The sequence below is a fragment of the Mustelus asterias genome, chromosome 22 (assembly GCF_964213995.1).
Source record: "Mustelus asterias chromosome 22, sMusAst1.hap1.1, whole genome shotgun sequence".
NCBI classification, from domain to species: Eukaryota; Metazoa; Chordata; class Chondrichthyes; order Carcharhiniformes; family Triakidae; genus Mustelus; species Mustelus asterias.
This window is the reverse complement of record NC_135822.1, coordinates 17,962,810-17,978,494: the sequence shown is the minus strand read 5'-3', so window position 1 is coordinate 17,978,494 and position 15,685 is coordinate 17,962,810. Positions and strand designations below refer to the sequence as shown.

Below are 15,685 nucleotides of genomic sequence, written 5' to 3'. Positions count from 1 at the left end.
ATAACAGATTTTGTTTGAAATTAGACTGCTAGGGACAAATATTGCAGACAGCTCGCAAATTCAAAAGGCTAGTAGCTCAAGAATCATCAAGCTGGAAAATTGTAAGCACGATCTCAACAAGATAGATCAAAAGCAAAATAAGTTACTGGTTTGGTGGTTGCACTTAGAACTTTTTTCCCAACAATACCTTGCATTTATTTAGCAGCTTTAGTGCAATTCGTTTCACAGGAATAAATTTGACACTAAACCATATTAGGAGATATTAAGACTGGCTTGGTCAAACAGGTAGGTTTTTAAGAGCATCATAAAGAAGAACAGAGAGTTAGAAAAGAAATTTCGAAGCACAGAGCCTCACAATAGAAGGCATGATGGACAATAGTCGAGCGATCTACAAACAAGGGTGCTCAAGATGCCAGAATTGGAAAGACACAGATTTGGGATTCAGGAGGGGCAAAGAGGCTCTGGGTGGACTTGAAAGTAAAAATGAGAACTTTAAAATCAAGGTGTTGCCAGAACTTGCACCAATGTGGGTCAGCGTGCACATGTGATAGGCAGCATGAATTGGCACAAGTTAGGATATAGGGAACAGAATGTTGCATGAGCTAAAGCTTAAAGAGAATGAAAGACAAGGAACTGACCAGGATATTTAAAACAGCACATGTTTAAAATAGTGGCTTCTAAATGTTTATTGGACTCTACAGATTTTAGTTTGAAGAGAATTGTGTGTGACGCTTGATTTCATGTAGGATCTTTCCATGCTAGTTGTTCTGTGTGCAGTCCCTATTATGTGAGGGGGAAAATGCATTTGAAACCATTTACCGTTTGTGTGATGATCTCGTATGAGAATTGTTTTGGAGCAGCATTTTATGCTCATTAAAGAAGAGAATGAAAATGTGCTCAAGCTGCTATCTGTAAAGATCCAATATGAGACGTTTGTCCAGGCTCAATCTACCTCCTGTTGAGCATGGAATCTTAGCATAAAGCTGTGCTTCATTTGGTGCTAGTTTTCACTGAGAACTCGTGGATTATTTGATGTGGGGGAATGAAAAAGTAACATACTGGTGCAGAAATGGTTGAGGCATGTGTTGGGACAGAGTAAGTAGAGCTTTACCCTATCTAATTGTGCTAATACTGACATGGGTGTCTGAAATGGAATGGGTGCCCATTCTTCAGCAGTGCACTGTCTTTGTATTAATATGTTAACATTTCATTTTAAAAGTTATTTTATATATAAATGCAGCAAAATTGTGAAATTCATATACTAGAAATTTTTTATTTTATGTATTTTTATTCAGTAAAGGTGTTTGGCAGAGTGGACAAAGTTAAACAACTGCCTTATATAACAGCTGAAAACAAGTGGTTCATGAATTGTCTATCGCAACCAAATTGTTCTCTTCGTACTTACTGTGCATGCAAAACCTAGTCGTCATCCCAGGTTCACTCCCTGGTCTGTACTGAGCTGGTATGATTCTTTGGCAGTGGAACAGTGTAAATGAGAAAATCTTGGGAGAAAATTTGGAGGGAAGTTAATTTTTCTTCTCCTGTCCCTAATCTAAGTTATATTCTGCTTCATCAATTACAGTTTGCTAATATATTTTAAATTACGTTAAGTAACTGAGATTGTGTCTTACATGCTTTAAATTAAAGACTTTTTGCTCTGTATTTCAAATAATTCCGTTTAAATACCTTTATATTAAATAAACTAATTGTGAATAAGGAAAATAAGTGCAACAATATTGCATGTTATATTCCAGACAACTAGTTGGTGACAGATGTAACTGGACCCAATCTTTACATACTTTCAGAGGCATTTAATTACAAAATTATACATTACAAGCATGCACTTTCTAACCCAAAAGAACCACAGTTCCATTCAGGGTCTATTCAAAGGGGCACAGGTGAATCCCAGTTAATATTCACCACCTGCATTCAATTAAACGCAATTAATTTTGTGTAGCAGAATATTGTCTGATGGTAAGTAAAGGACGGGTATGATCCTGTGTACCCTATGAGAGAGACCATCTGGATTCAGCCATTAATGTAGAATATGCTTAACCTCACTTTTTTCTTTTCCCTAGGGCAGAAATTGTATTGGGAAGCATCATCAAGAAGAAAGGATGGAGGTAATTTTAACTTGTTAGTTTGAAGCTCTGAGAATACATGAAAATTTATCAAAGAATATTGATATGAGGTTACCTTACTGGTTAAGACTTCATGAACTAAGATCACATTTTTAGCATAAACATTTTAAGATTAGAAATATATTTTGATAGTTGACATTTAAAAAGGGAACAATAGTTACTTCAATATGGGTGTGTATGTACACCCCCATTTATTGTTTGTAATCAGAGACAAATGTATCACCAATGCTTCTATAAAGTTAATTGACAGTTATTGCATATTGGAGAATGATGCTAGGGAGCACAAAGGGTTCAGAAACAATGGAGCTTTGTTTACAGGTATGTGTTCTCTTACGTGGCGGCTGCTTCTCGGTCTGTTTCCGGCACTAGGGACTTAAAGACATCATTTCCAGTGAATACATTAATACAGTAGAACTCAGTAAGCCAATAAGAATTAATACAAATACATAACATTTCCTCCCCCCTTAAATTGAATGTCTCCAACAAGTTCAAAACAAGTCAACATGAACAATACTTAATAAGTCATTATTAATAAGTCAGACGGTCTGGATGTCGTCACTCTCGGAACGGTTGACGGCGAGGCTCTGATGTCGTCATCTTTACACTGGTGGCAAGCTCTGGCGTTTTGGTCTTTCCACGAACGTCATTGGTGGTTAGCTTGACCCATGTTGACATAGAAACTGGAGGATGTCTCTGCATCTGATCAGTTCATGAGGTGTTGCTTTCCTCAGTGTCTGTTGGTGTCGGGGCTGTAGGAAGGTTCAGGTCGAGACTTATGTATTGTTGAATCTGGATTTTCAGCTGGTTCCAATTCCAGCGGATCTGTTCTTCCAGCCAACAGCTAGTTCTATGTCTCCTCCAGGTAATATCCTCCCCCTCCATGGTGTTTCACGGTGGCAGGAGGCAGCATACCATTCGCTGGTGGCAGGATTTTATGGTCCTGCCCTTATCAATAGGGATTCCCATTGAATGCACCCCTCATCGCTGGGAAACCCAGAGTGGAGCTGCGCCGTTGCCAAGACCAGAATATCCTGCTGGTGTAAATGGCAGCAAGATTTCAGCGGTCATCACTGGTCTGGACAGTGTAAGAGACAGGTCCGTTCTGTGCAAGGATTGTGGCAGGAGCCCAATTCTCTCCTGTGGAGTAATTCTTAGCCAAAGCTCCTTGTCCTTGGTGAAAAACTCTGCTCTCCCACCATTCCATTTGACCTTGTTGTTGCTGTTGTACAATCTCTTTTGTTTTCGGAGGTTTCAACAGATCGAATGCCGTTTATAGTTGTCTCTTCATCATTAATATTGTAAGAGAGGGCTTGGTCGTGGAATATCAAGTAGAAGATATTCCCACTTGTGCAGTCTGACAGACTACCTGGTAGTGGCAATCTTGGAAGTCCATCTGCATTACCATGTTGTCTTGGTTGTTGATAATTAATGGTATAAGTATGTGCAGACAAAAGCAGTGCACATCTTTACGTTCCACTTGCTGCATGTGACATAATTCCCATATAAAAAAGGCAATATTACAAAAAAGGCATATTAAATAAGCAATATTACAATAATCATGAGGGACTTCAATATGCAGGTGGGCTGGGAAAATCGGGCAGGTAGTGGATCCCAAGAAAGGAATTTGTGGAATGTCTAAGAGATGGTTTTTTTGGAGCAGCTTGTGTCAGAGCCTACTAGGGAACAGGCAATTCTGGATTTGGTGATGTGTAATGAGGCAGACTTGATTAGGGAACTGAAGGTGAAGGAACCCTTAGGGAGCAGTGACCACTATGATAGAATTTACCCTGCAGTTTGAGAGAGAGAAGCTGGAATCAGATATAACGGTATTACAATTAAATAAAGGTCACTACAAAGACATGAGGGAGGAGCTGGCCAGAGTTGATTGGAAAGGGAGCCTAGCAGGGAAGATAGTGGAATAGCAATGGTAGGAGTTTTTGAGAGTTATTCGGGAGGCACAACAGAAATTCATCCCGAAGAGGAGGAAACATGCTAAGGGGAGGACGAGGCATCCATGGCTGACGAGGGAAGTCAAGGACAGCATAAAAGCAAAAGAAAAAGCATACAAAGAAGCCAGAGGATTGGGAAGCCTTTAAAAGTGAGCAGAGGACAACTAAAAAAGCAATAAAGGGGGAGAAGATGAAATATGAGTGTAAGCTAGCTAGTAATATAAAAGAAGGTAGGAAGAGTTTTTTTCAATATATAAAAGGCAAAAGAGAGGCAAAAATAGCCTTTCGACCACTGGAAAATGAGGCTGGGGAAGTAATAATAGGAAACAAAGTAATGGCAGAGGAACTAAATAGTTACTTTGCATCAGTCTTCATGGTGGAAGACACCAGTGGGATACCAGAGCTCCAGGGGAATCGGGGCACAGGTGAGTGTAGTGGCCATCACTAAGGAAAAGGTTCTGGGGAAACTGAAAGGTCTGAAGGTGGATAAATCACCTGGACCAGATGGACTACACCCCAGGGTTCTAAAAGAGATAGCTAAGGAAATTGTGGAGGCATTGGTGGTGATCTTTCAGGGACCAGAGGACTGGAAAGCAGTCAATGTTATACCGCTGTTTAAGAAGGGAGGGAGGCAGCAGAGGAGAAATTATAAGCTGGTTAGCCCGACTTCGGTCATTGGCAAGATTTTAGAGTCCATTCTTAAAGATGAGATCACACTTGGAAGTACATGATAAAGTAGGACTGAGTCAGCATGGCTTTGTCGGGGGGGGGGTCATGTCTGACAAATCTGGTAGAGTTCTTTGAGGAGGTAACAAGGAAATTAGATAAAGGAGAACCAATGGAAGTGATTTATTTATATTTCCAGAAGGCCTTTGACAAGGTGCCGTATAGGAGACTGTTAAATAAGTTAAGAGCCCATGCTGTTACGGGTAAGATCCTGGCATGGATAGAGGATTGGCTGAGTGGCAGAAGGCAGAGAGCGGGGATAAAGGGGTCTTTTTCAGGATGGCAGCCGGTGACTAGTGGTGTGCCTCAGGTGTCAGTGCTGGGACCACAATTTTTCACAATATACATTAACGATTTACAGGAAGGAACTGAAGGCACTGTTGCTAAGTTTGCAGATGATACAGAGATATGTAGAGGGACAGGTAATATTGAGGAAGCAGGAGGGCTGCAGAAGGACTTGGACAGGTTAGGAGAGTGGGCTAACAAGTGGCAGATGGAGTACAAAGTGGAAAAGTGAGGTTATGCACTTTGGAAGGAGGAATGGAGGCATAGACTATTTTCCAAATGGGAAAATGCTTAGAAAATCAGAAAAGTAAAGGAACTTGGGAGTCATTGTTCAAGATTCTCTTAAGGCTAACGTGCAGATTGAGTCGGCAGTTAGGAAAGCAAATGTAATGTTAGCATTCATGTCGAGAGGGCTAGAGTACAAGAGTAGGGATGTACTTTTGAGACTGTAAAAGGCTCTGGTCAGAACCCATTTGGAGTATTGTGAGCAGTTTTGCGCCACATATCTAAGGAAGGATGTGCTGGCCCTGGAAAGGGTCCAGAGGAGGTTCACAAGAACTATCTCTGGAATGAAGAGCTTGTCGTATGAGGAACGGTTGAGCACTCTGGGTCTGCACTCGGAGTTTAGAAGGATGAGGGGGGATCTTATTGAAACTTACAGGATCCTGCGGAGCCTGGATAGAGTAGACGTGGAGAGGATGTTTCCACTAGTAGGAAAAACTAGAACCAGAGGGCACAACCTCAGTCTAAAGGGACGATCCTTTAGAAGAGAGATGAGGAGGAATTTCTTCAGCCAGAGAGTGGTGAATCTGTGGAACTCTTTGCCGCAGAAGGCTGTGGAGGCCAGGTCATTGAGTGTCTTTAAGACAGAGATAGATAGGTTCTTGATTAATAAGAGGATCAGGTGTTATGGGGATGAGAAAAATATCAGCCATGATTGAATGGCGGGGCAAACTAGATGGGCGCAGTGGCCTAATTCTGCTCCTATGTCTTATGGTCTTATGTGCGATCCACAAATGGTAGTTAGCGGACGATGGCCCATCAACAATGTAAATTCGCTCCCGTACAGGAACTGATGACATTTCTTTACTCCAACGATGATCCCTAATGCTTCCCTTTCAATCTGTCATAGTTACTTTCAGCCTTGCTCAAGATCCGAGATGCAAAAGCAATGGATCTTTCTTCACCCGATGGCATGATGTGGGAGACCACCACTCCTAAACTATAAGGGGATGCATCACAAGCTAAATGTAGGGTAGCAGAATAAGATGCATTAAAACCTCATATTTAAGTAATGCTTCTTTGGTTTGCATGAAAGCATTGTTGCATTGATCCAGCCAGTTCTTGTTCTGGGACAAGAGGTGATGTAATGATTTCATAATGATGGCAAAGAATGGGACAAATCTGTAACAGTTCAACAATCCTAGGAAGGAACACAACTGCATAATATTCTGAGATGCGGGCATCTCTGTATTAGCCTTAACCTTTGAAGGAGATTCATGAAGGCCAGTGGCACCAATCACATGTCCCAAATACTCGACGGAGAACTGGAAGAACTTGCATTTCTCCTTGCGGACTTTCAGACCATAGTCTTCCAATCTCTGTAGAGTGACATCCAAATTCCAAAGATGTTCCTCTCTGTCCCTTCCAGTGACTAGGATATCATCCAGATAACAATGGACTACGCTTCGTCCACTCAGGATCTGATCCATTGCTCTTTGAAACAATGCAGAAGCTGAGGTGATACCAAATGGCAATCTTTGGTACCAAAAAGAGCCTTTTTGTGTCATGATTGTCAGAGGTTCCTGTGACTTATCGCCCATATTCATCTGTAAGTAAGCCTGGCTCAGGTCAATTTTACTGAAATGTTGGCCTCCTGTCAATCCCACAAACAAGTCTTCAATGTGGGGTGTAACGGGTACTGTTCCGTACATAACATTGGATTAATGGTGACCTAGATATCTCCACAAATCCTTATAGATCCATCCTTCTTGATGACTGGAACTATTGGTGTGACCCATTCGCTAATTCTGATACGTTCCAAGACTATTGTCTTCACAAGTCGTTCCAAATCAGCTTCCACCTTCGCCTAATAGCAAATGGTACAGACCTTGCCTTCAAGCATTTTGTTTGGCTTCCTGCTTTTATTTTCAGTTTAACTGTAATATCTACCATGCTCTCAAATACTTCCTCAGAAACAAGTGTGCTTTAAAACTTTTGTGAGGCCTGACTCTGATTCCAAGTTCCATAGAAACAGCAATTTTCATGGCCTTTTTCAGAATAAGGTTACTCTCCGTTAACAAATATTTCTGCATCGCTTCACTGCGCAGACCACAGATGAATCTGTCCTGAATAGTGTCGTTCAGCACATCTCCAAACTCCCAATGTTCTGCAAGTCTTTTAAGCACAGCTACAAATTGCACAATTGACTCTCCCTCCTCTTGGTTTCTCTTGTGGAATCTAAAGAGCCCTGCAATCACCAAAGGCAAAAAATGTGCTTGCAAAATATCTTCTTAGGTTTTAGTGCCTGGCTTCTCAGATTGCACTAAACTACGGAGGAGATTAAACGTTTTTCCTCCATCATGCTGAGGAAATTGAGCACCCCAGTATCTTCAGCTATTTTGTTTGCGCAAAATGGCCAAAGCACTCCATTTAGTAATGCCATTGCTCCACATTTTCATCAAAAGGGTCCCACGATGCCAAAAAATCCCACCATTTTCCTTACTAATGAAAGTTTCCTGTATGTGCACTTCGCAACCTGCTTCCTTGATTTTTTTTTTCCTCACAAAGCAACAATCCGAGCTTCAGCCTCTTATTTAACACACCCAGCTCTATAACTGCTGCACAGTATCATTACTCACATCAACACAGCCTGTCAGGTCCAGAGCACATGGGAAAAGTTCATTTTCTAACTTTTTTTCCCTGACTTCCTTGTCTTGGTGGCTAGCAGGTGCTGTTCGTCATTGCCAGTGTTTATGTTGTAAATTTGAGAATGACGCTGGAGAGCATGGAGGGTTAAAAGCAACGGAACTTTAATTATAGGTGTGTGTTCTCTTGGCTGTGTCTTCTCAGCCTGTTTCCCACAGTAGGGATTTATGATGTCACTTCTGGTGAATACATGAATACAGCAGAGCTCTGTAAGCCAATAAGACTTAACACAGTACATAACTTTCAAATACAATAATGTTTCAAAACATATTGAGATTGTAATTCAGCATGTTGTATTGAATGTGTGCACTGTTTGAAAGACTTCACCTTTTTCCTCTTTTGTAAAGAGTATGCCAACAATATTTCCATTCAGGAGCAGAATGGTAATAGCCCATCTCCTTTGAGAGATCAACATTACCTTTCATTCTTTTCACTATATGCTACAAAATCTTCTCTGAGGAAATTTTATGAGTTGTGGACATTGCTGGCTAGGTCAGCATTTATTGCTCATCCCTGTTATCTCTTGAACTGCATTTGTATCTGCGATGAGGACTACATAATTTACTGATGTATTCCAGAGTAGTTCAGTGCATTCACTCCATGACTTTTTTTCACCTTCCACTTCTGCTTCCCTCCATGGATTCCCTGTATCTTTATCAACCTGCCAAAGCATCTACTTTTAAACTCTCTGCCTATTATCTTTTCATTCAAGGGTTTTGCAGTGACCCAATGCAGACATTCCGATGCTGCCTTTTGGTTAATGCTGCAGTACTGCAAGTTCTTTTTGATAATAGTTCGAAAAACTTGTACTGCTTTGTAAATTATTTCAAAACATGAAAGGTATGAATTTGGTACAAGAATTGTACCCTTTTGTAAATATTGTAGTTCAACAAACTCTTTTAAAAGATACAGCACATCAATGCCCAAACAGTGAGTTTTGTTGAATTCTGTTATGTTGTTTTGTGACTTAACACGTCACATGATGGATTTCTAGCCATACAGAGCAGATGCCAGTCACAGACCAGGCATTTCCCTGAAAGAACCAGGTAAATAGGAAGGGTAAGTGCCTTGCTCTGGCCAATACACCTCCCTGTAGCTGGTTACATTAGCAGAGACTGAAAAGCATCTCAGCCAAGCCACATGCAGAAAGCTACAAAGCTGAAGTGAGAAACATGACTTTTAAGGATAAAGATTATAATCAGAACTATTCCATGACAAACACTTAACATACTTCCAACAACTTTCTCTGCATTATTTTAGTACGTTAATGTCTGAACCATAATAGCAGAGAGGAGTTTGATTTTTTTAAGCACTTGTATTAGACCAGCATTGATAAGAATCTCAATGTCCTGAAACAGAAGGTTGATGTAATTATTTTTCTACAATTAAACTGAAACATTTTCTGATTTGCTTTGGGAGTGAATTAAAAAGCTCTGTATTCTCATTGTCTTATTAGTAATACAGTATTGTACAGAATTGGTCAAATTAACCAAGCCCTTTATCAACATGTCCTGTTTTCTCTTCACAGACGATCCAGCCTTGTCATTACCACTAAAATATTCTGGGGTGGAAAGTATGTAACCCGACATTTACTTTTTAAAAATAGAGTAAAACAGTTATTTTTAAAGACATGTAATTGATGAGCTATTACAGTGCTCTCAGTTAGTGAATGCAACTTACAGCTCAGCTTTGCAGGGCCAGAAGGGTATAGGGTCAATGTGAACTCGGGTATACTGGATTAGCTGGGCTGAACTAGGGGGGACTGCAATTTGACACTGGTGAACTAGAAAAAAGTCAACTATTTTTCATGCATGAGGATAGGATTGGGCTTGGCTTGAAGAATCAGCACTTACGCCTGGAAATTGTACCCAGCAAGAAGTCAATTCCCTTGGAAGGAGGGAAAATTGTAATTGCTAAGCTTCGACCATTGAGGTTGTGTAACTCTTCAATAGTGTTATTGGTAAATAAACTGTTATCTTGTTAACGAACTAAAGGTACTTGTTTAGAAGGGAATATCAAAAGTGTTTTGATCAGTTGATATATAGATGTATGAGCTGTTTACCCATATACAGTTGGCACCTTTAACATTAAAAAAAGTCCTAGGGCACTTCACAGATATTAGGCCTTATGTTCTGCCTTTCATTATGTTTTCCTCCCTGTGCAGAAACCCCATTCCTTCATTTAACCCTTTCCATGCAGCTAAAATTGAAATGCTTCCCAGTACATTTTGAACTGGTACTCCCAAATGACTTAGCAAGTTGAGTAGCAGAGCAGTCAAAACAGGTGGGTCCCAGGTTTGATTCCTTGATTCCTGGTCTTTGCCAAGTTAGCAAATCTAAGCCAGAATCATAATAAGGACACCCATGACATTGGGTTATTAAGGCAAAAGCAAAGGTTGGTTTTCTTTACCTGGTCACGGTCCTTATTGCCTTACTGGCACCAATAATGAAGATTCTCTGATGAATAGTGGTAAAATGATACAAATATTAAGGAGCTACTGGCAACCAATCAGGCATTCCATATCTTCAGGAGGGAATTGAGAAGGTTAACCAAAAAACAGAGCAAGAAATTATATTGCTTTCATCATTTTGTGGTTCATTGTGTGCGTTTGAATGGAGAGCACACCTATTTCACGTAGGATATGTGTGACTGAAAAATGCTTGCAATTAATGAGGAACTCAATTCTCTCATATTTTTCTCTTTGAAATCATCTGTCTTGCCCATGCACAGTTTCACCAGATTTGTAACCTTTTGAGTTATGTGGAAAACTACAAGTCAAGTTCCAGGCAGAATGGAAAGCCTGGAGTCCCAAGTGACCTATAAAATATACAGGGGTAATTTTTACGTATGCAGGCAAAATAAGGAAATTGTAGGTGCACACCCCACAGTTTTGCATCAATTCACTTCAATGCACAGAATATTGTGGGAAATATGCCTTTGATTTCTGTACAAGCACCCTCGGCAGGTGAAGCTTTGCACTAGAATCATGTATTGATAACATTTACCTTGTAGATGAACAAATATGAAGCATTTGTAGATTTGACTGCATTCTTGTCCTAGCTTGGTTATTTGCTTTGTGGTTCTCCACCTGCTGTAGTGTTATTATTCAAGGAAGTTAAACTATCCAGCTTTTATTACTACCTGCTAAGTGCTGTATGATTAGAACATAAGAACTAGGAACAGGAATAAGTAATTCAGCCCCTCGAGCTGTTCCGCCATTCAATATGATCATGGCTGACCTTGTCTCAGCCTCAACTCCATTTTCCTGCTGTTCTCCATAATCCTTCAACCCATTACTAATTAAAAATCTGTTTATCGCCTCAAATTTACTCAATAACTTGGCATTCACCAATGGGGTAGTGCATGCCACAGATTCATGAACCTTTAAGAGAAGTAGTTTTTCCTCATCGCTGTTTTAAATCTGTTACCCCTTTTCTTGTACCATGGTGCTGTGGTCAATGCCGGGGAATAAGAATCTCAAACCTGTTGGACAAAGATAAGATGTGCAGGTTATGTGATTGTCCATGCTAAGTTGCCCCTTAGTGTCCAAAGATGTATAGGTTAAGGGGATTAGCAGGGTAAATACATGGGTTTACGGGATTAGGGCCTGGATGGGACAGAGTCGGCGCAGACTCAATGGGATGAATGGCCTCTTCTGCACTTTAGGGATTCTATGACTCTATGATAAGAGCTGCGTCTCCTTCAACCCTACCTCCTGGGTTCCTCTACATGCCTCAATCACAGTCACACTCTCTCTTGGCCAAATTCAAGATAATTAATCTAAGGGGTGTGACTGCCTCCTGAAACACAGCATCCAGGTATCTCTTCCCCCTCCCTGATGTGATGCAGTGTCTGGAGTTCAGACTACAGCTCATCAACTCTGAGCCGGAGTTCCCCGAGCAACTAACACATGCTCCAGATGTGTTCACTAGGAACACAGTGGGGTTCACCAGGAACCACAGTGGGGTTCACCAAGTACAACATATCACCTGGCCCTCCATCCCTATTTTGTTAGTTTATAATTTGTTTTTACTTTTTCAACTGGTTTTTAGCTTCTTGATCTGTACAATATTGCTCCTTATTACGTTTAATCTAATGGTGTACAGTACCTGAGCACCTATTGTTCCTGCAGTTTGATCACAGAGGATATCTTAACATCCGAATCATAAATCGATATTTTCATAGGTTTACCAATGTATAGCTCAGTGCTATAGAGGGTTTGAGATTGCAATAGAAATGTGTTTTCAAACACAGGTCTACTGTTCCTGGTAGCCCTACTTTTACATGAACTTGTCCACATCAATGAAGTTACAAGTATTATTTGGACGAGTGATCTAATTAACCAAACTTATTACTAAATGTTGACCGTTAAATAATACCATGGTTATCATTTGTGTTTCCCTTGCAGGGCAGAGACTGAGCGAGGACTCTCTCGAAAGCACATTATAGAAGGTAGGGCACTACACTAGTACAAAAAATGCTGTTTGTCAATGATTGGTTAATGCCTCCATTAAAGTGTGAAATGTTCATTTGATGTGAGCGCATTAAAAGCTTTATGATAACATGACTGAAAGTAATTCCTACCTTGTTGAACTTTACAGTAATTATAAGAATTTTGAATCTTCAGTAAGACAAAAATCACCATGTTCCTGGCAGGAAAAAATGGAAAGTCGTGCTTACGCAGGGCGAAGATGGCACTTTCTTTATCAGGAGTACAGGCATAAATAACAGATTTAGTGTTGCAGAATGCAAAATAAATGATACTGCTTAACTTGGCCGACAGAAGAAGATGCTGTAGATCTCTGGTTTTGAAGAAAATACATTTAATATGCAAAGCTCACCATTCTATTAACCATTTCTGCAAATCATAAACTTCCATAGGGAACTAAACATACAAAATAATTCATTTGTTCTTTTACTGTAAAGTACTAGTTACAGTTCTTATTCTTCCAGCCATATACAATTCTGAGCAGGCCAAAGCTTCATGAGATTGTCAGACTGATCTTTTAATGGGTATATGTGTTCTGCTTTTGCAGGACTGAAGGCTTCTCTTGAGCGATTGCAGTTGGAGTATGTGGATGTGGTATTCGCTAACAGGCCAGATCCAAACACACCTATGGAAGGTGAGTTTCATTGCCTAAGTGGAGAACTATCACTAACTTTTTATCTACAAGTTTAAAAACGCACTCATTTACTCTCTCCTCTTTCCCACCCCCAAAACCTTCCAGAAACTTTCACGATTCAAGAAATAAAAATTGATACATCTTTATAACAATCAGCAAACTATTTACTAATCACTAGCCTGAAGTTACCTTCCAATTGGGAAAATATTTACTGGGTTCATTTGACTGATCATTTAAGATACAGATGTAAAGGTTTAATTAATGGGGCACATCAACTCACCTGCATTGAAATAATTTCCAATGTCACATTCTCACTTTTCTCCCTTTTCAGCACCTTGTCTCTTCAGTACACATGCTTGTTGAAATACAGTTCCACAAGTAGCAGTAATCCTCAAATACCCTGTCCATACATTTTTTGATTGAGGAACATCCGTGGTTCTCTTCACCAGCTCAGTGTCACTGAGCCCACTTGTTGCACCCGAACTACAGGCCTGTCTGAGATCAGCTAACTCATCACGAAGCTGGATTCAAGCCAGAGATACTCTACTTTTTGTTCAATAGCTGCAAAGATTGCAAAACTTTGATATGGTGTGCTTGTTTCCACCAACCAGTGTGAAGTTTGAGGTGTATAAGTTTAATTTAGCTGACTTTTCATTAAAAGTTTAAGCAATCTAGATAATTCACTGGAACATCAGGACATGGTAGCATACAATGGACATGTATAAATTTTATTCCATACTGTGACATTAACTGGTTTTATTCACTTAATTCAGGGAGCATGTCCACACACTCCCTTATAGATGGAGGAAGAAAGCTGTTTCTGGTATACTATCAATGTGTGTTCTAGCAGGGACTTGAGAGAAGTTGCCCATCTGGACTCTTCATTGCATGAATTGTCCAAGAGACCTGTTTAAGGAATGATGCTGTTTAAGGATGGTGATTTCCTAACAAATATAAGTTCAGAACATTACACATCCTGTTCTTTATTTTTGGTTTTTGCTAATGCTTTTTTGTTAAAGCTAATAGAACTTTTTTTTAATATTTACTTTTAGTGGAAAATCTTTAAAATCAGGTGCCACAATATGGTCAAGTCCAGTACTGTCACACCTGATATATGGGTTCAGATACAACAGAGACCACTTAGACACGGGCTGAAAATGAAATATTTGGTCAAGCTTAGTGCAGTTTCCACAGCACATGTCTCCATACAAATGGGGCTGAGTCAGCATTAAATGGGTCTAATTTCAATTCCAGGTGGCTTAAAATGTATAAGGAGAAACTCGGAACACCATGACATTTATGGAGAATAGGCACCTTGGACAAGGTGGCATAGTGGGCATTCTAGCCTGGACTAATGGGATAATAGTCTCCTTGGTGTATTGGTTGTGAAAGTCCGATGTGAAATGAATTTAGACAATTTACTGGACAAGGTTCACCCCACAAAACCTTCAATAATTTGGCACTAGGTGGCTTGCAGATAGCAATTTCATTCAAAGAGCTCCTGGATGGCTAGTGTAAGCAATGGAAAAATGTCACATTGGTTTAATAAGGGGCATTCTTCACGGTGCTTTGTAGTGCATCAACAATTCTTGACTATGCTCTTGGACTACTTGATATTGGGACTAAAATGGAAAATATTCAATTTGCCAAAACTGATATCCTCATTTTGTGAGAAGTATTTATACCATCGTTTGTTAAAGCAGGAAAACTTAGCTGATCTCAGCTCGGGCAGTATTTGCAACACTGCACTTAATCTTCATATTTCTTTACTGGGTGGGGGGAGATGTCAGCCAGAGTTTCCACTCGTGATCATTTAGTTTTCATCCAAAATTATGAATAATATATATGGATGTTAGATGAAATAAGATCAGACTTGGTTGTGATACCATGCATAGATGAATACACTCCTCTCTCATTATGGCAAAACATCCCACTATGGACAATTGTATGGCAGTCATTATTCCAGTTCTAATAACAGTAACTTAATTTCTGCTGAAATCACATTACTTGCTCGACTTTTTTGCAGGTTGTTTTTGTTCTCTGTTCCTTCTCATAGTTTAACATGGAATATACATATAGAAATAAAGCCGTATTGGATGACTTATAATTCTGTAAGTTAAATACATTAATCAGCATGTCAGCAAAATGGTAGTACCATTTTAAATCGTCAGGATCATCCAAAGGATTCTTGTAGTGGAAGTCCTTCACAGTTGGTTACAGAAATGTTCTTGTTATAACAAGCTAGTAATGGTAAAAGTGACTAAATATGATAGTGCTGTGTCTTCACCATTAGTCCGTATGGTGTAAGATACGTAAACTGGTTTATAAAACAATGTCCCTTTTGTAGCCCTACATAAACTGTATATGTGCCTGGCTGTATGGATGCTCTAAGCTAATTTTCAGTGGATGCCCGTCAAAGATTCAAACTTTAAGTCTACAATCCTGATGTCGATATTGCAGGTACAATTTGGAATTACAAATGCATCTTGCAGCTGATTATAGACAGTAGATTTCAGGGGCGTGAAAATACAGT

The 15,685-nt window shown here is 39.9% G+C and overlaps 1 protein-coding gene across 2 annotated transcripts in view; it reads left to right on the top strand.

Annotated features, from left to right (window-relative positions):
- Positions 1–15,685, top strand: part of LOC144509879 (voltage-gated potassium channel subunit beta-2-like) — a 129,697-nt gene that overhangs the window by 79,074 nt on the left and 34,938 nt on the right. For both annotated transcript variants that reach the window (XM_078238813.1, XM_078238814.1), the window contains exons 5-8: positions 2,079–2,123; positions 9,558–9,602; positions 12,438–12,481; positions 13,066–13,152. In XM_078238813.1, the coding sequence (XP_078094939.1) occupies positions 2,079–2,123; positions 9,558–9,602; positions 12,438–12,481; positions 13,066–13,152 (221 nt within the window). The remainder of the gene's footprint in view (positions 1–2,078; positions 2,124–9,557; positions 9,603–12,437; positions 12,482–13,065; positions 13,153–15,685) is intronic.